The 26,351-nt window shown below is 33.0% G+C and overlaps 1 protein-coding gene across 3 annotated transcripts; it reads right to left on the reverse strand.

Annotated features, from left to right (window-relative positions):
• Window positions 1–14,847: 14,847 nt before the first annotated feature.
• Window positions 14,848–20,226, reverse strand: LOC132633719 (uncharacterized). 3 transcript variants are annotated; one of them, XM_060350219.1, is made up of 7 exons: window positions 20,015–20,226; window positions 18,374–18,632; window positions 17,871–18,112; window positions 17,582–17,788; window positions 17,390–17,482; window positions 17,183–17,284; window positions 14,848–15,451 (listed from the first exon to the last, which is right to left on the reverse strand). In XM_060350219.1, the coding sequence occupies exons 3-7, from the start codon at window positions 18,078–18,080 to the stop codon at window positions 15,008–15,010; spliced, it is 1,056 nt and encodes a 351-aa protein (XP_060206202.1). In that variant the 5' UTR covers window positions 18,081–18,112; window positions 18,374–18,632; window positions 20,015–20,226; the 3' UTR covers window positions 14,848–15,007. The 3 variants fall into 3 exon arrangements, with proteins under 3 accessions (XP_060206202.1, XP_060206203.1, XP_060206204.1); XM_060350220.1 differs by lacking the exon at window positions 18,374–18,632; XM_060350221.1 differs by lacking the exon at window positions 17,183–17,284.
• Between the last annotated feature and the right edge of the window lie 6,125 nt (window positions 20,227–26,351).

A 26,351-nucleotide genomic window follows, 5' to 3' on the forward strand; every position in this document is an offset into this window, starting at 1 on the left:
GCTTGAACATAACTAAGATTCTCCTATTCATAGTCCGGCTAACGAGGAGGTTAACCCCTTTCTATGGGGTGGGAGGACTCCAATAGGGATTCGATTCCTAAGAAAGAAATGAAGATCACCAAGATCTTTCATGGCGAAGTGCGTACCCAGTCGCTGAATGAAAGAAGGGGGAGGAGCTGAAAGCCACTTGACTGGTTGGAGAGGAGCCCCTTTGCTTGCTTTTTGGGACATGTAAGACAGCCTAGCAGATCCTTTTGAATGTCCATCAAAGGTGATCCGGGAAGAGGATTTCCGACATTCACCATCAAAAGGAGGGGCATACTTCTGTCCATGCCTCTTTCAAGTTCCTTATCACCCATATGCCTATTTTTCAAGAATAAGGGCTTAGAGGATTAGGTGAACAACAATCAGAACCTTTTGCTTCTTCTGTCAGCTAATTCAACAATGTCAGCTATTTCCCTTGGGCTTGATTCCGTTCAACTATCAAGAAAGAAGTAAGCCTTTTTTTTTACCGGGCTTCCCTCTCCCTGTAGGTCGAGCCTCCTTTTCAGTTATCCTCTCACTTTGTTCGAGCTGAATTGCATCCTCCCTCTTTATGGTGAAAATAAAATGCCAACGTACTTGAAACATAAAGTTCGAAGTGGGATGGGATCTAGCCTTTGGGCTTAGTTCAGAGTTCTGCCTTCTAGGCTTCTTCCAACATCAGGAAAAGCCTTTACGCGGGTATGAATCAAATAAAAAAAAGTGAATTTGGATCCTTCGCCACCTTCTCTCCTTGGTTCTGATATTGTAAGGATTTCTGCCCTCTTTCTCTTCAAATTAAACCGGCATACTGAAATCGATTTCACTAAGGAGCTTCGATTTTGCTGAAAGAAGGACTTCGTTGAAAAAGAGAAATCTATTGGTTAAATCTCGCGTACTTTCCCATATTATAACTATGGGGTGACCCACTTCTACTTACGCTGATTCCAAAGCTGCTCCCATTCCTCAAAGCCCGGCAGCAGAGTCAACCCCTCCTTCGGTCGGTTCATGAGCTGCCAAAAGCGAACTCTACGCTCGGTAGCTACCGAAAGTTGTTTCGCTCCCCAACTCGTTTAAGTCAACTGATGCCATGGGTCATTCCCTTATTTACGAAACTGGCTACGAAAAGCATCGAGAAAGAAATAAATAGGACCTAGGGCGTAAAATAGCTCCTAAAAAGAATTTCTCTCAGGGTGTTCACTCAAACTCAAAAATCATTTAACTAACCGGGTATTCACTTCTACTAGTCTCGCCTACAACAGATTCAATAGCAGTGGATCTTCTTAAGACCGCGTCTTCCTTCAACAGCGGGGATAAGAGAAGAGCTAATGCTCTTACTATAGCACCAACCAAAAGTGGATTCTCGGCATCTCAGAGCAGAATGGATTCCATTGCTTTCGGGCGATTCCTCTTTGAGCCCGGCCACTCTTTTCATTTACAATCGAGAACTGGATTCGTGAAAATAGAGGATCTCCACTTGACTTATAGTTGCGTAAGAAAAGCTAGTCAAAGAAGCTAGATGAGATCCCGCCTCAGATGTACTCTTTTGAGGGATGATGAATCCACTTTTGTTGCTCTCCATGGAGAGCAACAAAAGGGGCCATGAGAACTACATTTTGGTCTGATACCAAAACCATTTCCATCATTACCATAACCAAACTTGAAGTTGTAGTTAACTTGACGCTGCAGTAGTTATGGATCTGGCTAGGTTATGTAGGCGCTCGTCCCTTCTCTGGGATATCAATTTGAATGGCGGGCTCGACTTTATTTATGGCAAAAAGAAAATAATGTTTGAATTTGACAATCGTTTGAAAGTAACAAAAAGAAGGAATTTCTGCTTTGTAAGAGGGATTGAGGGATCCAGTCACACTAGCTCAGGCACAGTACCAGCAGATGTAGAAGATGGAGAGGTGCCCCATTGATTGTTGACGTAGGTTTAGAATGCCCCACTAATTGATCAAGGGCTCAAGGCAGTGGTAGAGGTATAGGGCTTGGCCGTCGAAGGCTTGCTTTCCGATGCATAATTAGCTCGCTTGCTTGCCCATCATAGGTCGTATTAACCCTATAATAAGTCTAAGCCAGTCCAGGTCTTTTAATAATCCCGAACTTCCTCTCCTCCTTTCTTTCTAATGAACTTACGTAGATAGATAGCTAGTCGATATCAATATCTCCTGCTCTAATGACTAGGGGTTATCCTCAACTAGTTTCAAAGTTATGCTAAGGGGAATTATTGGCATGGTAGAAGGGATTGAGAGCCCTAGAAAGCCTAGAGCATTTCATGCTAGCAGTAGCATAATCCTTCCTCTCCCTAATGTGAAGTTGTACCCCTCCAAGAGGGAGTGTCTGGTTCTTTAGGACCAGGAGCGCAGCGTCTGCTTTTGAGAATCTAAATATACGCTCTGAAATAACTGCATTCATTCCGTTATCGCCTAAATGAAATTGTGAAGTCCCTAGAGGAGCTTATGATTTCCTAACTGTAGTATGAGCATTATATTTATATGAATGGTTTTTCCACAAAGGACTCAGAGATGAGGATCTTCATCCTTAATCTTCCAAGAGGTCTGGACCATCAAACCAAGATTCAATAGAGGGTGAACTGATTGCTGAGCATACCAGGCGAGATACTCTAACCAGGTATGTACACACCTTCGCAGAATTGACCATTCCAAGAAGTCCACGGCCCCAGGGCCAAGATGGACTTCATCTGGAGGAAGTCTCAACTGCTTAGGTTTAAGTTCTCTACGTAAAAGGGCCCCTTTAACATAGGAATCCAAAAGGTAAACCCCTTTCTAACCAAAGGTCAAGAGGGTAAGACACTTTTGTTTACATTGCCCACAACCTATCGCTTCGCTCGAGTGACTTCGTGGTATGTACATGTATCAATCAAGTGAATTTTGTTCTGGTGGGAAAAGAAAAAAAGCAATTCGAGTCGGTCTTGAAACAATTCATTGCATTTTCTCCTACACTTGCTAGGTAAATCCATTTTTTTATTCAACAATGAGCCACTAGACACTATGTATCTACTGCATGTACTTATGCATATATACTTATGTTTATAATATATGTACATATAGATATTTTATCCACATAGTTAATAATTCCGGAATGAAATAAAAAAGTCCCTTTTAACTCAGTGGTAGATTAAGGCCATGGTAAGGGGTAAGTCATCGGTTCAAATCCGATAAGGGGCTTTGTAAAACTCCAATCTAGTATTCATATTTGATTCATATTTGAGGGGAGAATTGTATTTTGATTTGGTTTAAATTAACTAACTGGATAATACATTATCATTATACTTAGTTATAAAGTGGAACATTTGTTTAGTCAATTTTCATTATTCAGAATTTTGGAATAATGAACAGTCACTTCTTGAATCACCGAATATTCCTATTTTCCATTATACCAACCATACTACTGGGCATACATTGGATTGTATTGTACAAAATGTTTTGAAATTTAACATATTTGGTAGGGGTGTCAAAAAAATATGAAAACCGCCCGAACCTAACCATACCGAACCGATTTATAGTATTTTTTCAATAAAACCGTGAATTTTTATTTAAGCTTAGAACCGTCCCGAACAATTAGGGTGGTCTTTTTAATTTATTCAACAAATCGAAAATTCCCGAACCGAACCGAATAGCCTTACATGTATGAAATATATTTTATATATTAAAAATATGTTAAATTGAATATATAAAATATATTTTATAAGTACTGTTTCAAATATAAAAAAAGAATTTTGGCCACTAAATTTTGGGCCTTTAGTTGATTGGATTTAGCTTCAAAAGGATACCTCATATACATAGTCATATGGTCATAGATTTAGATGATTTAAGTAGGCATTTTTTACTATAGTTAGCACTAACAGAAGTTTACCTCCATCTTGGTCTCCTCTACTATGTTGTTTGATGTATATGTATCATATGAAATGAAAATTGGATTCATGTAATTCAAGTTGTGGTTTCTGTGGCCTACAAGCTAATGTTTGTTTTGGCTCAATTCAACATTGTTGTCTTTGGCAAGTTATTCTTCTCCTTGGTCAATCAGTGAGGATTCACGTCGCGATGATGCCATCATTGTTGTCTTGCTACTTGATATAACACATTTCAGTTTAATTACTTTGCATAGTTTTTTAATAGCTTTTACATTAAATATTTCATAAGAAATAAATAGAAGCTTTATTTGATGGTGTACTACAAATAGGTTTGTGGAGGTCTGTGTCGTTACATTTAAATGGTGGTGTATTCTTAGGTAACACTTTAAAACTAAAATAACCGAAAATTAACCGAACCGATAATGAAGAAAAACCGAGATGATGGGACGGTCCTGAAAAGTCTAATTTTGATTATATAAAATAAAATAATCAAAAAATTGGGATGTTATAATTTTTTTAAAATAACCGACAAAACCGTCCCATTGACACCTCTAATATTTGGCCTCTTGCAAAAAATAATTAACGGACAATTCGCAGAATTGTCCTTCTTTTGGGGTGGTCTTTAAATTTTTCCCCTTAAATTGCTGGTCTTTAAGTTTTGCCCTTTGCTTAAAATCCATGAATTCCGGGTTTGAATCCCCGCTCAGTCAAAAATTTAAAAAAAAAATCGCAAGACAGAGTTTGAATTTCGCTCTGCCCCCTCCGGCAGACTTTGTCTTGAGGCATATATTTTATTTTATTTTACTTTTCAAGGCAAACTTTTAGTTATGTCTTAAGGAAAAGTTCCGTCTTATGGAGCATACTTTTAGTTATGCCTTAACTAAAAGTGTGTCTCATAATACATAACTAAAGTATGCCCCATAAGACAAAACTTTTCTTTAAGGCATAACTAAAAGTTTGCCTTATAAGGCAAAGTCTATGCCTTAAGGAAAAGTTCTGCCTTAACTAAAAGTCTGCTCCATAAGGCATAACTAAACTATGCCTTAAGAAAAAGTTCTGCCTTATGGGGCAGACTTTTAGTTATGCCGGATCCGGCATAACTTTAGTTTTTCCTTAAAAAGTGTATGCAGGATCCGGCATACACGCCCCCCAGCCTTGCCTTACGAAATTATTTTTTTATTTTATGCCTGAGCGGGGGTTCGAACCCAGAACCTCAGGTATTCGCCTACCTTTTCAAGTGAAGGGCAAAACTTAAAGACCACAAATATGAGGAGAAAATTTTAAAGACCACAAATATGAGGAGAAAATTTAAAAGACCACAAATATGAGGGGGAAATTTAAAGACCGCTCCAAAAGAAGGGTAATCCGCGCAAAAAAAATGATAATTAACCACTAGTTAAATATACAAAATCTATACACTAGTTATGTGTAAAATATGTATATTATATGTCTATGTATATTATATGTCTCTCTCAACACACACATTATTCGGCTATTATTTTGATGGATGTTTATATAATGTAAACATCCCAAAATTAAAACTAATAAATTGTCTTGGACATGGATGACATTTGTATCTCTCATACTAAGTATAAAGTGGATAAATAGTCACTTTAACATATGCTATCAAATATTAGTCATTATTTTAAGAGCTATTAATATTTAGCCATTTTCTACACGAAAAAGTATCCCTAATTGAAACACGGAACCACTTCAAGTCTTCAACAAATGGTGTGCTGAAATTCGAAGAATTGCCAAGCGGACTCAAGGAACGATTCACCGGGTTTTAAAAATGAAATTTTTATGGCCCATAATTACCTCTAAGACTTATTTATTAGTAATAACTATCTTTTTTTTAAATTGTATTTGGTAGCTTAATTATTTATCAAATTACCATCTATAACTTATTTTTGTAACTGCAGTGTATTTCCCTAAAAATAAGTACCTGTCTCTCACTTACCCACAATCTTTTTTTTTCAAATATTTTTCTCACCTATCAAATCTATTTTCTCCCTCACCCCTCTTTCTCTCTCCGTTCCATCTCCTAGTCTTTTAAATTGATTTTCTCTCACCTACCAAATTTATGTTCTCCCTCACCCCTCTTTCTCTCTCTGTTGGCGCACTCAGAGATTATGGAAGTAGAATTCTCTTCACAAGTAGACTCCAAGACGTGGCTTCACAAGTTAATCGTGATGGCGTTCATCTCTTTCGATTCCTCTCAAAAGAAGAATGTTGGGAATTGCTCCAGTTGAAAACATTCCCAAAAGAAAGTTGTCCTTTGGAAGAACTAATTGAAATTGGATACATAATTGCAGAAAAGTGTCAAGGCCTTCCTCTTTTTGTTGTTCTAGTTGCTGGACTTCTATCAGAGATAGAAAGATCTAGAGATTGTTGGGAAAAGTTTGAGGTAAATTTGAGTTCAAAACAGTTGATGGACATAGTAGATATGAGCTATCAGAATTTACATCCACTCAAGTCATCCCACGCCTCTAACTAGTCCAATTGAAAGTCTTTATCTCCGAATAACGTCCTTTTTGTAGCAATCTGAGACGACTCGCTTCTTTCCCATGAAAACACCATTGATGAGAGTTGTGGAGCTTCATACCCACCAAGTGTTTAATAAAATGTTTCAGCATATTTCAGTGTATATTTCAGTGTATTTCTGTGTATTAACAAACAATATATTTAATTTTCAGTATATTTCAGTATATTATTTCGCTATATTTCAATGTATTTATCTTTTTTTAGTGTAAATATAGTGAATGTTCAAAATATAGAGCTGATTTTTACTGCACTTTGTTTTCACGACTTTTGTATTTCAATGTATTTCTGTATTTTGTATTTCTAATTTATGAAACAGTTTCTGATATATTTCATTGTATATACGCATACTACAACTTTATATTTCTTAGACAATTAACCATATTTCATTATATTTCAATGTATATTTTCAGTGATAAAAGTTGAGAGAGATTCGTAAGTTTTTATGGAAGAACAACTGTTATGCGTGATTTATGGGAAGGTTTAAATTGATCCCATAGTTTTTTTTTTTTTTTTTTTTAAAAACACTGTCCCATAAATAGGGCCTGATTTTACTCTTCAGTGATTTGTGTTAAATATGGTTGATTTAATTTGACTTACTATTTAAAAAGGAAAAGAATATTATGTTCCAAAAATATAGCCTATTTTTTCTTTTAGAATTTTTTTTAAAAAAATATGTTCCAAAAATAGAGCTTAAATTTACTCTAACGTGTTTTGTATTTCTCTGTATTTTGCTGTATTTCGCTATATTTCACTGTATTTCAAAAATGCGAGATACAATTGAAATACAGTCAAAACCAGCTACGAATTGTAAATCTTTAACTTGTAGCTATAACTAGTTAGAAGCTATTAAAAGGTAGCTATTTGTGTAAGTTTCCCTTTAAAAATTTGTTGGAATTTCAAAATCAAAGAACAATTCATTGGATTCAAATCATTATAAGTTCAAAACGAAGAAAGATTCACGGGGTTCAAACCTTTATAAGTTCTTCTGTATATTAAATAGGGTATTTTGTCCAAAATTTATTTTTGTATTAAAGTGTGGTTGTTTACCTATTACTTTTCAAACTAAAATTTCATAATAGACCCGAATACTGGGAATTCCATCTAATTTTTATGCCAATTACGCTAGTTTCTAAGAGCTTAAACTTATGCATATTGTGAGATTCTTGATGTGGGAAGTTATAAATTCTTTTTTTTTTTCCTCCTTTTTTGACGATTTTAAAATAAGCTATTCGTTTAGTCATATCATACGCAACTCGACAAATCCAACGTATTCATCACATTTGTTTAGTCATATCATACATTGAGTTTGTATAATTCATTGTGCAGTAGACTAAAACGTCTCCAACCATTTGTTTGTGTCTCTTTATACATATTTTTGGCAAATATATCTTATTGATTAATTTGGTTTATGGTGGATATAAATTATTCATGTAATTTTACTATATAAAAATAAGATTTTAAATTAAAGCATAGATAATTATATCCAATTCTCGCATTTTCTAACAAATCTTGCAGGAAAAAGAACACATCAAAAAGGAGAAAAGAAGAAGCTAAAAAAATATTAAAAAGAAGAAGAAGCTACTTTTGCCAATATTGAACATGTCGTCTTGCCAATATGACATTGAGAAATGAAGAAAAGAAGTCACTTTGCCCAAAGTAATCTCACTTACTTTGGGCGAAAAAAGCAATCAAAGGGGCATTGTTATAGCTATAAATTGAGACATCTTTTGTGGCTTAATACCCAGATGGACCCTTAAACTTGATATGTTTTGTAAGATAGGCATATAAACTTACAAGGTGACCAGATAGACACTTAAACTTACTCAAAGTGTATTTTTCAAGTTTTCCAGTTATTTTGAAAACAAAAATTATATTTTTCAAACACTCACAATTTTCATGGTCAAACAAGCCCTAAATATATCACAAAATATTTTTTTTTTAAATGCAAAAATAAGGCAAACGCATATACATGAGACTATAAATGTGCACTTAAACCAATAAATACTCGCTAATCGCAATTTTGCAGCTTTCAATTAACTCGGATTTTTTTTTTACACTTGAATAATTAAAAAACAATAACTTTAACCAATAAAAATCCTTAAAAAAAGAAATTTCAAATTAAGAAAACTGTAAAGCCGAGAAATTTTTATTAGCTGAGATACTAAATGAACCTTGATAAATTTATTATTATGAACATCTTAATTTTATTATCTTCTTATATTGGAATTTTCTCTTTATCATCTTTATACACCAAGTATTTGATATTAATTATATCTATTAGTGGGTATAACGAAATCTATTTATCAAAATCTTTATCTTGTTATTTTATTTCTTATTCGGGAGAAGAGAATGATTTAACAAGTTTGTTGATTTATATAATCTTTATCTTATTTCTTTCAGTCCTATTTTCACTGAGGGATTGACTCAAATAGTTTATCGATTTGAGAGATATTTATCTTATTTCTTTCAGTCATATTCTCACGGAGGGATTGAATCAAATAAGTTTATTGATTTCGCGAAGACTAATCGAAGGAGGTTTTTGTTCACTTGGTGCACTCAACTAAGATAATTCTTATTTGAAGTCATTACTTTAATTGATTAACTACACTAATCGAAAGAGGTGTTATTAGTCAATTATTGTTTAATGTCTCTAATTGACAATATATTGATAGTATAAGCGAGAGTGGCGCTATTACTATATTGTCGTTATGTGGAATGGTTGAATTAGAAATAAGCAATCATTTTAAACAAGGTCTTTGTTTTACTGTCAATCGATTAACTGCACTTATCGAAAAAGGTGTTATTAATTGATTATTTTTATATGATTTTGTTGTATTAGAATTAAGCGATTATATCATTAAACAGAGAAATGAATGATAAACTTTTGATTTTATCATAATTATTTTATCTTGTCAATTCAAAGTATCCAACATCTATCTTTTATTAGAAAAAATTATTTCTCACTTTGTTATTTTAATTTTTAGACTTTTAAACAACTCTCCGCTCTTCAATTTGATTATCTCAAATAGTAACAAAGATAATACAAATTTGTAGCATATATAGGTGGTTTCAATCTCTGTGGGACGATATCTGAATTTTTACTATAATTTGACAGAGTACGAGCAAAAAAACCTATGAACATTGCCTCGTCAGTTTAGTAACGTAAATACAAGTTTTCACTCGAATTTTTTGAATCCGTCAACTTGAGTAATTCTCGGCTAAACCTTAAATCTATTTATCTCACATTTTTTAAAGTTTTGATAAATTAGACGAGTTACTATTTTATATGTCACATTAACAACACTTACTTTCAAATAATGTAATTTTATCCTAAATTACTTTAGTATCTACTCCTATAAGAAGCATATACTTATTTCACATGCTAATTCTATTGTTATATAATTGACTTGAGCTAATGTAATTTAAGCCACTCAAATCTTTTGAATAGATTGACTTGAACAACGCTCATACAATCCTTAAATTAATATATCAATCACAACCGTTGAAGTTTTAGTAATTTGCACAATTTACAATTTTATATGTTAAAATTAACGTTGACTCCTCATTTGATGGACAATATTCACGTTGAAATCCGATTGATCCGAATTCGTCCCCCTATCTCCAAATAATATAATTTTCTGCTAATTTGTTTTAGTGGCAAGTAAGTCTTCACTCCTAGCATTCATGTACTTGTCTCACATGGTAATTATCCCTTGATTTTTTTTTAATTTTCTTTTGTCAAATTCTATGTCCAAATACAAGCACCTTATTAACCAATTTTCCCCCGTCGCAAATTATCTGTCACGATTCTCTTTGACACGCCCTTTAAGAAACATTAATTAGGAGGGGGTGTTAACTATTTTACCCTCAATTAGTATTTGAACAACCATAACATCACCTCATAATTGAGGTGTTTGTAGTGTTCAAGCACAATACTCCCTCCGTTTCATAACAAGTCGTGTTTTTATCTTTTAATTTTGTTCAAAATAAGTAGTGTTTCATAATTCAAGCAGGCATTAATTTTTTTCTTTCAATTAACCTTTATTTAAATAAATCGAGTTTTACATAACCAAGAACCATTAAAGAGCTATACTTCTTTCTCAAGCCATTTGATTAAGGTTAACTTAGTAAAATATTTTTTATTTTCCAGTAGGAGCGCATAATTTTCTTAAGGGGTGTGCCTAAACTAAAAACAACACTTGTTATGAAACTAAGGGAGTAACTACTAAGGGTGAAATGCGAAAAAGGTAATTAATTGTGCCTTGAACTTCTAAAGCGATAAAAAATTTGAGACAACTGTTTTTAGAAATCACGACAAATAATTTGATGGAGGAAGTAATTCAAAGAAAAAGTAAAGCTAGAGTTATTCAATGTACCTTATGAAAAACACAATTTGAACAAAACCAAGAAAATACAGTACATAACAATTTTAAACCAAGAAAAAGGAATCCTGCAGGATGCATTAAATTAACAATTTTATATCTTATAGTGGTTAAAATTCAGATCAATCTCTGTCAATTTATAATAAATTACAACAACCAAAAACAATTTCTTTAGTTTCAGCAGCATTTACGAAGACGATAAAAACAGATAAGAGGGATTATTAAACAAAATCATGCAATTATTGTTCACGATGTTGACTTACTTCCATTAATGTTACTGTCCCATTTTCGTGGATACAATGAATTTGATTGGCCTGCAAGATTCAAGATTCCTAAATTAACTTTTTTCTCACATGATATGATCTTGGAATTGGAATTTATTGGTTATGCGACACCTTGCTTGCTACCGAACCCCTAACCCATTTATGCTACGGAAGTTAGGGAGTCGGAATTTTTATTAAGGGGTTATAAATATAAAATAATAAATAGAAGAAGAAGTCAGGGGATTCGACATCTACTATTTTTACATAAAAAATAATTTTAACCTTATAAACAATAAATCTTTTAATGAAGGGGATTCAAAGAAACCCCTTGCGCTCAAGATCTGCCCATGGCTACTAGGTTTGCAGCTTATTATATGTATATTTTAGATTTTTCAATATATATACAGTATCTGATGCTAAAACTATTGTTTTGTATCGAACTCGTATAATAAAATGTGTATCCGTCCTTGTTTGTGAAAGGATTTATGGTATAACTACTGACAATGCAAATGGGGTTTTACGCAATCGGTGCAGCTTAACATGTTAAATATTAGTTGTCTTACATTTCAAGTTAGTAATTTCGATAAATGAGTGATTACTTCTTTAATAAAACATTTAAAATAACTTAAAGGTGTATAATACTTTTGTACTGCCAGTACATAAAAATTAAATATTTGTGAAATTGCTTCACCAAAGAAACATAAGTCCTTGTCAACAATTAATTTCTTCATTCTTTCTCACAAGGCTTTTACTACTCCTTTCCCCCTTTTTTTCTCTATGGAATTGTTTTTTGTCGAGTGAAAGCATTTTTGTTGAAATATAATTTTGTTGTAAGTTGTAATTACGGTAAGCATGATTATACAAGCTTGCTGTGTATATTAAAAGATGCTTGTTTCTCCTGTCTTTGTCCACAACTTGAAAAATGAGTATTTTACTTTTGGTATTTCCTTAAAAGTACATTATCTCAACATATTAGCTAAATTAGTGAATTACTCCTTTCAAATTTGCCCTTTTTAGTTACGTGATAATAAGTAGTATGACATTTATTCTACCATGCAACTTTTTACACCAAAAAAGGAAAAATATTCAAAACAACCATATCTTTTAGTTCTAGAAGGAAGTCACTCAAGTCAGTAGCGCACTGTTTCGCATGTGTAGTTAAAAATAGGCACAAAAGTTTAAAAGAGAAAAAAAAAGATTTTTAATGTTCCTAGAACACTTAGTAAAAAGCAGTCCAATAATTACGAAATTTACACTTATAGTAACACATTGACTTTGCATGTATAGTCTAATAATGCAATTTCATTTTATATAATTAGATACTCCCTCCGTTCACTTTTACTTGTCCACTATTCCTAAAATAGATCTTCATTTTCACTTGTCATTTTTCACATATCAAGATAAGACAATATTTTTTTCCTGTTTTACCCATAGTATTAATTACTAACTTTAAATCATTTTTCAAATCCAATAAAAATATGCATCAATTAATATGGGTATATTGATAAATTATGTACTCCATTTATTATTTCTTAAATAGCGTGAAAAATCCAAAGTGGACAAGTAAAAATGAACGGAGGGAGTATATGATTTTAATTTTATCAAAACTCGTATTTTCGCACATTTTGTTCGCTATAATTGTTCACGGCTAATGTCGCTCAAAAAATTAAAAAGAAAAGTACTAGATAAAATTATACAATCCCTGAGATTTACAGTCCGACACTTCAATTTTGACCTTATAGAAGATACATGATTTTTATCTATCAACGTTCTCTTTTTGTATATCTTATTCGCTATAACTATGCACGGTTGATCCTTCCCAAAAACTTTAAAAGAAAACACGAGATCAGATTACACAATTTTATCGAGATTCAAGATGTTGTCGTCTACTGATTGTAATTCTATCTGTACATGCAATTGGATATATGATTTTAATTTCATTAAAGATCCTCTTTTCCTGTATCTCATTTGCTATAACTATCCAGAATCTATCCTATTAAAGAACTTTTAAAAAACACGGGATCAAATTTACACAATCCATCGAAATCGAGTAGCAATCTAATTGCAATAATTTCAGCTTATACAACTAGATATATATGGTTTTAATCTCTTCAAAGCTCCTATCTAATTAATCTTTTCTTACTATAATTAAGTAAAACAACAATATACCCAGTCTAATTTTACAAGTAGGGTCTGGGGAGGGCAGAGTGTATGCAGACTTTACTCCTGCTTTGGGAGGTAGAGATGTTGTTTCCGATAGACTCTCAATTTAAGATCTTGTTATAATTAACTATTCACGATAAATTTCACCTAAAAAGAATTAAGCCTCTAAACAATATATTTGATTAAAGTCAAAGTTAGAAAAATGATACCGTAAAAAAAAAAAAGAATCATTAATGTAATAAATGAAGAAAAGAATCCCAATGTAAATGGATAATCTTTGCATCTTCTAACATGCCTATATATATACATAGTCAACAACCACTTTGCTACATATCTACACTACACCAACTTCTCAACTCCATTTAATACATTTCTTTGCTTAAATTCTTCACACTTTCATTCATTCTCCTCAAACCCAAAAAAAAGAATATGTCTTCTGAGAGAGCAAATCGCCACCAAAGGAGACCATCTCAGAGTTTTAATTTTGTCCTTCCGGACAACATTTCGTTAGTTGATCCGCTAGCGTTGGCCGAGGCCGACAGTACTGACGGCGGCGATCAAAATAAGGTTGTTCCGCCGCCGCCAAAATCTGGCCTCGGCCGGACTGCTAGTGGTGTTACGTTACCGCCGCTGCTGGCGGAGTCAACGGAGAAAGAGGGAACATCACATGCAAGGAACGACGTCAAGGATGAAATTAAGTAAAATGTACTACATTCGGATATTAAATATCTGATAAGTATTTAATTATTTATGTTTTCAGTTGCATGATCAGTTGATATAATCTATATGAATCTTTCTTATTAATTAGTGTTCTTTATCTTGTTACATTTTCATTGATTTATCATTTTCTTATTTACTCCCTCCGTCCCAAAATAAACACACCTTAGGAAAACAAAATGTTCTAGAATAAGTGTTATCTTAGGAGTTGTTTGCACATGATCTGAAATCATGATCATTTGAAATTAAAGTTTTATTTGGACATGCAATTTGAATTTCTTAAGCTGTATTTTTTCTTATAAATATAAAAATCCCACAAGATGTAAAAACTAGGCGCGTACAAAGTAAACCGACAAATCGCACCATACCGATAAAAAAAAAACCCCCGACTAGTGGTTTGATTTGACTTAGTTTGGTGTTGGAAAATAAAACCCACTACAAAAAACGCGGCATTTAGCCACGCGAAAAATCGTGGCTAAAGGGCACCTAAACCGTGGCTACCAGTATCTCGCCACAGTAAGTTAGCCACGGTTACAAGCGTGCCCATCAGGGGCGTCGCTCGCGCATTAGCCACGGTTTTTGCGTCCGTGGTAACCTTTATTTGGCCACGGTTTATTTTATCTTTAGCCACGGTCCAACCATGGCTAAATTTTGCAGCAGAAAAATGAAAATATATTTGGAATTTTTAATTACCCACACGAGAACCGTGGCTAATTTAAGGGATAATGTAAGTAGTATACAAATTCAGTTATACTTTTTAGCCACGGTTCAAATGTGCTCAGTTTTTTTTTTTTTTAAAATAGAATTATTTCCCTACATTTTCCTGGTATCAATACATAATGATAAGCATTCACTAATACATTGGGCATAATACACAAGATCAAAGTTTCAATGTTCTACTTATCATATATCTCAAATTAAACATAAGTTTCAAGCGTTGAATAGACAAAAAAGCCACCACAATTACTAGTGTAATGGAAATACAAAAAGTTATGTACACTACATATTTAGTGGTTCAAAAACATACTATGCACAAAAGGCTAAGAAGAATCTAAGTTGAAACTAGGCAACTCACTACCAAATTTAGCTTGTAAAAACCTATGAAGAGTTGCCAAGTGATTCTCATTTTGCGCAAGCCGTTCCTTGGTCTCCACAAGTTGTTCCTTGGTATCCTCAAGTTTTTCTTTGGTCTGTTCATATCCAATGAGCTTCTCTTTCAAGGTTCCTACATGCTTCTCTAGGTCTTCAACACGTAGATGAGACATATTACTAGAACCACCAAGATTCGCATGACTAATTGAATGTTTAGGCATTCCAAAAGCAGTCGAGGGGCAAATATTACCACCCAAACCACGCACACGACCAGAATGTTCAGCTCCATATACTTTTCCAATAGCATCATTAGGATGAGCCAATATCTTCAACGGAACACCTAAAGTGGCAGCATGTTCTTGATCTTGAGATAGATGCTCCGATATTTTATCCTACAAGTAAAAGAAAATAAATGAGATATTTCATACCAATGCTGCTAACATCCCAGGGGAAAAGAAAGCATTATAACTAAACTAGAAGTCCAACTACAAACTAGGAGAAAGCAAAGCAATTAATCATTTTGGTAATGGTTAACAAATAGATCAACATGTTAGGAGAATGGCCTAAAGACATGTACAAGCGGCAAAAGACACACTAAAAAAGATAACGACATCATAATTGATTACTACAAGACCTTATTTAATATTTATGTCTTTATAATCATATTTGCAGATTGGGGATGTGGGTTGAATGTGACATCTTCAAGCTCAAATTGAAGACGTCCGAAATTACTACCAGCTCTACTCAGTTTTCCATGAATGACTAGCATATGCATGTCCAGCTAGAGTACGAGGCTGGGCATCAAAGGTGAAACAGGATAGAAGTGTGGGGTGTTCTGGACATTAGAGTTATTAGAATCAGAGCCTTTTCCATCTGTCTTTGATGAATCTGCTGAATTTTTGTTCAAAGTGGGTCCCGAACATGTATTCCCCATCAAAAAATATCAACATAAACATAAGATATTGCTCAGAATCAAAATCCCAACTTTCCTTGAATCCCGATATCATCCAGGCTTGCTTTTAATTTGTTGATATAAGAAGCTGAGAAATCCTTCAATTTTTCCCTTGAATTGGGAACAACAATGAAAAATCCTTCAATTTTTCCCTTGAAATTCAACAAGAAGCTGAGAATGATGCAATGCTCAAACTGGCCCCCAGAAATCAAACCAGAAAATCAAAAATTGGGAAAGAAATGAGGTAACTTTTATTGTTTTGGTTTTTTTTTTTTTTTTTTGGGGGGGGGGGGGGGGGGGGGTGTTGGGAGGACTGAGAAGATAGCTGGGAAGAGAAAGATGTATGGATCAATTGGATGGTTTAAAAGGTGGATGGTTGATTGATGATTTGCACTGCAACTTTGTGCATGCATGTGTTTTGTGTATCTGATAATTAAGGTGGATGGTTGATTAATGATACGCACTTGGCAATGGAATATGTCTTTGACAAACAGAGCAGAGGCATGAATGCATATGGGGAAAATGAATCATCCATCATACACAGATGGAACTTACATGAAAATATCAAAACTGCTTGCGCATGATTCTCTTCAGGGAATAAAATGCTTCACGTATAATATTATATTGTAACTGTACACTGAATGTTTTCTATATATATTGTAACTATACACTGAATGTTTTCATAGAAATAGTAAGTATTAAGTTTGTATTGAATCCTATCAGATAGATGGCAAGAGTGTGGCTAAAACCCAAGGACAGACTGGTACTTAACATATTTTAACATTCTAGAGCCTAAAACACAGCTCATGCCTTAAGGACAACAAAAAAAAAAGGACAAACACACACTCCCTATACATTTAGCATGTCAAAATGCATAACTGGTGAGATAAAATAGTAGTTGCACCCAAAATCCTACTCCTCCTATTTTTCAAGTTCAGCACTCCACACTCACTTACTTAGTCAGCTATTGAGTTCAGGAGGGAAACCAGAGTTGATGCATTTTTTACACCATTAAGGACTTATAGTTGAGCACTAGAAGGTTCACAAACTCATTGTTCTCATCAGATACACATAATAAAGGGAAACAAATAAAGTCCATTTTTGAGAAAATTATCACCAGAAAACAACATTATAACTGAAATTTGAAAATGGATAAGTGTTTGGAACTTACAGCTATAATCTTCCCTTCTTCATTCACATAGTTGCCATTCTTTTTCAGTAAAGTTGACAAAATAACCTCACTTCGGCACACAGGCCTTCCATGTTTTTTCTCCTATCATTAATCAAGTATAGATTAAAAAACAAAGTAGCATGCAACACATTTTATTTGGTATAATAAAGTGATTTTCAAAACAAAATTCAAGGTAAATAAACTTACCATTTGACGACCTCTCCTTGCATTGCTTTTGCTACCACCGGCATGCGGGACTTTAAGTTTACTTCGATTTCTTGTATTTTGTTCACTTTGTTTCTGCGATTCTCAAAGATCAATTTAATTAATTATATATATATTGATTTTATTGGACATGAATTAAGTGAGATAACTAGACTTTTATGAAAGAACAATTACCTTCATCTTCTCTTCTTGATAGTGATGCACAAAAGCAGCCCACTCAATAGAATCCACGTATTCCGGAGGATTAGCAAGTATCTCTTCCTTACTTTTGTTAGGGTAGAAGGTTTTATTTCTTAATGTATATTTATAGGCCCTCCATCTATCGCGTAAAGTATGCATCACCCATTTAATTCCAACAGCATAATCAAACTCAAAATTCTCCTTCAAATGAATTTACATTCATGAACCAATATTTAATGAAAAAAGATATACTAATTGAACCTAAAAAAATTAAGATAGTTACCTCAATAAGCTGCCACTGTAGGCGATTTTTCGCGTCTGGCATTCTATCCCATCTCTCAACTGATATTGGACAAATTATTGACTTTTGAGAAAGTTTGCCAAGAAATCTAACAAGCAAGTTTGAACCATTATCACTTCCTTGTCCATCCCCGTTGAGTTCCACCATAATTTTTTTATTTTTTTCCAAGTTCCAAACTCGATCTGCTTGCATCTTTTGAGTTGTAATTTCTCCAGTCGAAATATCTATCATTTAACAAGCAATTTCTCATCAACATTAATGAGAAAGCGGAATTGCATTCTTATGTTTCCAGGAAAGTGGAATTCAATTCTTTTGTTAACAACAACATAAGATGAAGAGTTAGAGTCTTCATTTCACAGACAAACACACATTCCATACCTAAACAAGAACAAGCAAACAGAAAAACTTCCAAGATATAACAGTTTTAAACAACCAATCAAACTCCATTATTTCAATTCAACAATTGCATTAAGTTTATCTCTAACCTCTGATATTGACAAGTAAGGGCTCCTCTTTCTCTTTCTGCTATGAGTTAGCTTCATTAGAGCTTGAAGAAGAATTTAAGTTGTCATCACTGAGTGTAGGGGTTTCTATGTTCTCATTCTCATGTTGGGCATCAAGTTGATCACCACTAATTTGTTGCTGCAGATTTTGAGAAGTTGGGCTATTATTATCAGCTTGCTGTCCTCTTAGACTTTCCAACAATGCTTGAGCTGAATTCTTGCGTTTTCTTTTCATGGTCTCCTAGAATATGATAGTTTTCATGCAGAGGTTACTTTAAAGGATACAAAACTTTAAGTTACTTAAATCTATTGAAAAGAGGGAGAAGACAACACTACAAGGACAACTAGAATAAACTGAAACAAGCCAAGTAGATTAACAGGTCCTAGTTCTATTTCCATGACACAATTTTGTGTGAAGATAATTTCACCAATTAAAACTAGTTTCCTTAGTATGCAACTTGATGAGCTTAGAGAAATTTCAAACTAAATGAGTCAAATCCTTGCGCAAATACAGAGCATAAATGGGTGTGACTATCACTGTATTAAACCAATATCAGTACTAACTAGGGAGTGACCAGCAAAGGAAGCTACTAGCACTTGAGAAGACTCACCAGATGTTTTAACCAAAGAAGAAAAGCTAGCTTTTTAACAGTGACTCACCCCTGATGAGCCTTTATAAGCACCTCTTACCCGCACAACAAGGAAAAGAAAAAAACTTCATCAAACTTTACAACACCTATTTCTATTAACACAAATTAAAATCTAGAAATCACTAATCTGCATCCCTCAACAACCAAAAAAAGAACAAAAAGAGAGAAGGAAAAACAATTCATTCATGGTAATGTTTGCCTTCTTCTATACAATACAAAATAATTGAGTTTAAGTGAACAACTAACATCAATAGCTCAATTTTAATCTGTATATCCTTATTTTATGTTTATCCTTATTTTATGTTTATCAGTTTGCCAGCTAAATAAAAATACACGAGGTAAATTGCTGGAAAATCTTGATTCTCAAAAAAGATCAAAACTTTCTAATGAAATCTTGAATTTTGATTTCCAAAAGTATAAATATTTCATCTTCCATAAACCAAACGGTACAAATTTCAAAATATTTCATCTTCCAGAAACCAAACGGTACAAGCATCGCATAGCACTTACTCAAAGTTCAGCAAAGACTCAGTAGCTAATATAAATCTGTGATCGAATAGTCGAATAGCTTCTTCTAATTATCTAATACCATAATAAAGTCACACTTTCTCAACTCACTTCTCAAACAGTTTCAACATAGGCTACACTTGCCTATAGTTTAAATCCATTGAAATTGAGTTATGAAAACATAGTTACACTTAATCCATAGTTGGTGTTACATATAGATGCTTCGCTCCCAGTAGTGGTAGTTTTATTAATCAAAAATCACAAAAGCAATTCCACACACAAAAGTACCTCAAAGTAAAACTCACGAACACAAGCGACCAAAGCCAAATTTCTTTCATGCATAGGGAATTTCTTTCCAAAATTGTTCCTTTCCCTAAAAACTTTCAGATTTTGCACAAAAAGAAACCCTAAAAGGAACCCATTGAAGATTGAACAAAAAAATTTACCACTTTCAAACATTTGTTACCTGGAAGAAGCGATTCTACAATTTTCCGCTACTATTCGAAGCTATGCACGGTGAATCAGTTGAATTTTCATGAAGCAATCGAATGATTTTGGTGGAGTACGAATTTTGGGTGAAGTTTTTGGGTGGAAAGAGCTTTTGTTGAAAGAGAAAACTAATAAACACCAAAAGAAAAATAAATGGGGGGAAATGAAAATAAAGGGTGGGAGTGAAATTTAGTACCCGCCTTATTTGCCCATGAAATTTTGCCATCGGTTCTAACACCGTAGAAAATTTATCATTTTTTGGTTAGTTTTGCCACGGTTTTTGGAACCGTGGCTAAAACACCGTGGCTAAAAGACGCTTTTTTGGTAGTGACCCGACCATAATTGGTTTGCTTTGGTTTTAGCTAAAAAAAGTCAAACCGAACCAAACCAACCCGGCATTACATTTATTCAGTTTTTAAAATATTTTATGCATAAAATATTTATTTGTAATGTAATTTATAAATATTTCTTAAATTTTTTCGTAGTTTTTTTGCCTATTATCAAATTATTTCAAGCTTGAACTTAGAATTTTGAATTTCAATAAGTTTTATATCCCATGGATGTTAGTAGTAACTCAAAGAAAGTCCAAACCAAAACCAATTCATCACTAATGCTAACAAAAGAAATTCAATTCTATGACTAGGAATGACAATAATGTTGGATATTCTTTAGTTTTGCAAAATTGGTCTAGAGAGTGAAAATACATAACTTAATTTTTTTCTTTGTCATGTATTAATACTTATTAGCCGTACTTATTTTAGTATGACTTAGTATTTTTAGATTATGGTCAATTTCTTTTTTTTTCTTTTTCTTTTTTTAGCAAGCAATCATCACAGCCCATGGTCAATTTCTTTATGGTTTATTAATTAGCAATATTTATTTTAACCGATTTTATTATCCTTTTTGTTGAATATTTTAATACAATGTTATCACTCATCTCACATTTTGTGTTATTTTCTTAAGAAACACCTTAACTATATAGTTGTATCTTACCAGGACAAAGGAAATATTTGAAGTAAAAGTTATATGTGTTTCTATGAAGACTTTTCCGGGAAAAAATCCAAACCCAAGAAAAAAGAATAACCCGAGAAAACCCGAGGTTGAAAAGCCCGAGAAAACCCGAGGTTGAAAACCCCGAATTTTATTGGTTTGATTTGGTGTATAAATCTAAAACCCCGATGCAATTGGTTTGGTTTGGTATTTAAAAATCCGAACCAACCCGGTCCATGTACACCCCCTAGTGAAAACCATCAAAACTTTCCTAATTCTTATACAATCTTACCAAATGAGCAAGTCGTAGTTCATAACAAAATTAATATGCTACTAGAAGGCATTTATAAAAAATAAAACATCAATTGATCAAATTTTATTTCAATAAAATGAAAAATTGAACACGAGTTGTAGTGTAACTACCCTTTAATATAATCCCCCACATGGTTGGTAAGAGTAAATTTGTTATAAATATATTACCAACTTGTAAATCTTTTAATACTTGATATAAATGGTTGGTAAACATGATTGGTAAATATATATATACCAACTAACTATGGATCTATTTTTACAAAATATAAACTTATGAGTTAACTTTTACATTTAAAAAATTTGAAATCATGATTTGGAATCCCAAATCATGTCATTTTGGATGATTTGGCTGATTTCATCTCATGAGATGAAATCTGATGTCCAGACGCCTACTTAGAAATTTGAGACTAAATTTGGCAATTGTTTACAACTGTGCTTTTAACATTAATGAAGTGGTCCTCTTTACTATTACTTAATTTTCAAAAAACATCTAATAAATTGGGCTATTTAGTAAACTTCACATTTCTTAAGGTGTGTTTAGTATGAAGGAAAATGTTTTCTTAAAAATCAAGTGAGTTTCTTACTTATTTTCTAGTGTTTGATAAGTAAGCAAAAGAATATTATCCTAAGAGTAATTATATTTAATTTAGCAAAATATTATGGTGGTGAAATGGGAAACATGAGTGGTGGTTCAGGGTTGGCGGGGGTGGGTTGGTCAAGGGATGGGGGTTGGAGGCATTTGGTGGGTGGAGATGAGACAATGACTTGGAATATCACAGGAAACTTATTTTCGCTACTTCCATTAAGGAAGTCATTTTCCTCATTTTAAAGTAACTTATTTTTCAAAACATTTTGACCAATCAAATATGAAAAAAAATTAAAAAGATTACTGAAAAACATTTTCCTCTATACTAATCACACTCTTAATGGGCGTGATTTTTTATAAGACACCATTTATCTTGTGACGGAGGGATTTGCTGCGCAAATTAATATCTAGTATTTTTGGACAGGTGCATTAACGGCCGATTTAATAAATGTAGTAAACTCGCTACTTTCAACTTAAATTACATTTTATATGAAAAAAATTAAGTATGTGAATATAATAAAAGTGCACTGATCATTATGTACAATGTAGTTACTAACTCTAAATTCTTATTTTCTCTAATTTGTACGTTGTTCAAGCATCTCGTAACTTAGCTTCAATTATATGTTTATAGAAATGTAGATGCTTCCCTGAATTTTTTTTGGGCAATTTGCACGATTGTCCTTATTCAGGGGTGATCTTTAGTTTTTACCCCTCAAATTGCTGGTCTTTAATTTTTATCTTTCGCCTGAAATATCTCGAGGTTCTGGGTTCGAATCCTGACTCAATCACAGAAAAATTAGCAAGATAGAATTTCGTTGCAAAATTAAGCCTAGGCCTAACTTTTGTAGAATTCTAGCAGAGTAACTTTATTTTATTTTTTGCCTTGAGGCAAAAATTAAGGAAAATCTCTGCTTTAAAGTAGAATTTTGAGGCAAATTTTGCCTCATAAGACAGACTTTTCGCGAAACCTTGCCTTGCGATTTTTCTTTTGACTGAGCGGAGTTTCGAACCCAAAACCTCACAGTATTTTTGATCATTTTTTTAAGCGAAAGGCAAAAATTAATGACCAGCAATTTGAGGGGCAAAACTTAAAGACCAATGCCTTTAATTTGAAGGCCATTCCGTGCAAAAAAAAATGAATTTTTTTGCTAATGAGATAGGTTAATAACCAAGAAAATTACCTTTGTGTAAAATTAACTGATAAAAATATAACTCGCTTCTTTACTTTTTAACAAAGAATCAACTTAAATAGAAGTATTAAACAAAGAATTTGGTCAGATATTTGTGTAAATTGTCCATTATTAACTCTGCTCATCGTTACCTGCTTAAATTCAGCCCACCTAAAAGTTGGGTTGATTTGGGCTATGTACATAGCCCTAAATTGACTCATGAGAAGCTTTATCAATATATTTAAATATTTTTATTTGATATATTATATATATATACACAAAGAAGAAAAAAATATTTTCTTGTTTTATTTATTTAGTACTAATTGTAAACAAATTATAAGATGACAAACCAAGTAACTAAAACTTCGTATGAGTTGACCGAGTTGGACTTGATTCACTGTTTAGCTCATTTTAAGGCAATTCATCTCAATCCAACTAAAGCTGGATAGGGTTGGACAATGACCTATTTATTGATTCAGTCCATTTTAATCAATCTGAATAAAAAAAGGTTGGTTTAGCCTTCCCGATGACTACTCTAAAGGGAAACTAAATGTCTTGTAGTTAAGAGAGCCCCAGATTGAGACTCACTCTTCTCGTTCAAAAGAATAGTTGTCTTCCTAGTTGACTAGTTATTAATTTTTGGCATCAAAGAAAGTAGAGAAGGTTGGGACGCAAGGTTAAATCCAACACAAACCACCATTTATGACCCTAATTTTGTGTAACTTTGCCCAATGTAGCATTTGATGAGAAGAAGACCATTTGAAGAGAAACTATGGTCTAAACAAAGAATTTGTTGTTAGTGGAGACGTATGGTGTCATAAATATAAACCTGTTGTTATATACTATATGTAATTTCTCCATTAATATTAGATTAATGTCTGCCTTACTTATGTAGGTCTCTGGATCTTTTTATTGGAAAATCACATTTCCTTTAGAGTTTGTCTTGTGAAGCATTTCACTCTTATGCTAGTAATTAGTTGGCTACTTATTTAGTTTTATCTTATGGTTGGATGTAAAAAAATCTTAACTTGCGCCAATTATATGTAGGCTTCCCATATCTCAGTTTTTATTAGGAATTTTTACTCATTGTAGCTTCTTTTAAGACCATTATTAATATTAACTATCCTTTTATTTAATTATATTTAGTAGCTAATTAACTTTTCTAAATTACAAATAGTAGCTATATCAAAAAATACATACTCAAACACATATATCTTTCTTTTTTCTCAATCACTATCCATTTCAGATTTTTCATTTCTCAAAACCCTAAAAAATCTCTCTCCCCTTCTCTCAACCACCACCACCATGGCAGCACCGCCCCCTCTCTCTTCTCCGTCTCCCTCTGTGCTCACCCCTCTCTCTCTCTCTCTCTTTTCACTTTGCAGATTTGGTCGTGTGCATTGTTGGTGGTGGCGGTGATGGATTGATTTTGAGATGGCGGCGGAGAAGATGACGTAGAGGTGGAGAGATTAGGGTTTTATTGGTGATGGAAAGATTAGGGTTTTTTTGTGGTGGTGGTGTCTCAGATTTGGGTTTTTGGTGGTGGTGGTGTCTCAGATTAGGATTTTGGTGGTGTTGGAGAGATTAGGGTTTTTTGGTGGTGGTAGTGTCTCAAATCTGGCCATGTGTATTTGTTAAAAGCCAAATACAAATACATTCAAAAATCTACATCTCACAAATACACTGTTTTTTAATATATTTGTCTTTGTATTTTTTAGTGCATTTTTTAGTGTATTTTGTTAATAGCCAAACACATTATGTTTTTGAATGTATTTGTCATGTATTTGAATTTTTTGGTCTTGTATCTGAATGTATATGTTGAAATCCATTCAAATACACGAAATTTGAATATATTTGGCTTCATAGTAGTTGGAATGTACACAATGTATTTGAAATACATCAAAAAAAGCCACTGAAATACATCAAAAAAAAAAATCAGTAAAATACATTAAAAAATCATTGAAATACATAAAAAAAAAAAAAAAACACGGAAATACATTATGGCAAAAATAATCACTGAAATACATAAAAAAAAATCACTCAAATACATCAAAAAAATATATATTAATATATAATTTAATAGCTCCACCATTAAAGACTAAAATCAAGGATCATGTTTTTTTTTTACCCTGTTCTCATGTATTTGTTGGCAACAAATACACGCGAAAACATACACTATTTTGTCAAAATGTAGCTACAAATGGTAATATTTAAAAAGGTAACTACAAATGGTAGGAAGCTACAATAAGGTAGTCATTTGAGTAAGTTTGTCTTTTTATTACGTGAACTGTAGAGCATTTCCTGACTAGGATAAGACAGAGATTTGGACTTCTGTGGGCTGCCCATATTAGCTCATGTGTTTAGACATTCTAGACTTTCAAGTAAAAAAGAAAAAGAATACATGTGTGAGAATTAATCTAAATAGCAGCCTACCTGATCACCGAAATTAAAAATAACTGATTGAAATATAATATGTGATAATCTAGGTAGCCGATCTGATCGTCTTTTTGTGTAAAGTTTCCTATATAGCTCTCTTGCTACTTTTTGTTTTATAGTCACTGTCCTTGAGTTTCAATTTTTATAAGTAAAACTTTAGAATAAATTTCACTTTTTAAAATTCAAACTCCGGGATAATAACTATTTTTTAATTACAGGAGGATTGAAAAGTGGCTATTTGTGACTTTGAGGTCAATTAACTTTTGTTTTATTGCACAAAACTCACACAAAAAAAAAAAAATGTTTAATTACTTTAGTACAATAAAGTAAGAGTTAGAATAACCATATGCGAAATCAACTCTAAACTTGACTGACTTCTTACTTTCAGCAACACTTTTTCTTTGTATAAATTACGTTAAGTATTCTTATACTGACACTCGGTTTATATACACTCCCTTTTATTTTTAAATCAAATACTTAATACCCTTACCTTAAAATTAGTTAACACTATCAACGTATGTTATAAATACTAAACTAACCCTACAACAATCATATTTTCCAAATCTATGTCGTGCTGCTGATGAAGTGGGGCTATTTTCCTATTTATTTTATGTTAGTCATGTCTAAAATTCTAATCAATAGAGTGTGGTGTAAATATTCGAATACGTTGTTGCCTTATTTTCTTCTCGTGCTTTTTATTTTGTTCAGGCTTTGACGAAATATCAGCAATTGAAACTGTTATTAGCAGTGCGTCCGCCAAACAGTATATGAAGAGACCTGGTTGTCTACCAATTCTCTCTGAAAGTGCAGTAGGTAAATAA

The sequence above is a fragment of the Lycium barbarum genome, chromosome 3 (genome assembly GCF_019175385.1).
Source record: "Lycium barbarum isolate Lr01 chromosome 3, ASM1917538v2, whole genome shotgun sequence".
Classification (NCBI taxonomy): domain Eukaryota; kingdom Viridiplantae; phylum Streptophyta; class Magnoliopsida; order Solanales; family Solanaceae; genus Lycium; species Lycium barbarum.

Bases quoted from the DNA above. Each gene is read 5' to 3' on its own strand.
- LOC132633719 (XM_060350220.1), bottom strand. From the start codon at position 18,080: ATGCAAGCAGATCGAGTTTGGAACTTGGAAAAAAATAAAAAAATTATG. The intron at 17,789-17,870 runs GTAACTATCTTA...ATTCATTTGAAG, and splicing joins TACAGTGGCAGCTTATTGAG to GAGAATTTTGAGTTTGATTA. The intron at 17,483-17,581 runs GTAATTGTTCTT...TGAGAATCGCAG, and splicing joins ATCAAGAAGAGAAGATGAAG to AAACAAAGTGAACAAAATAC.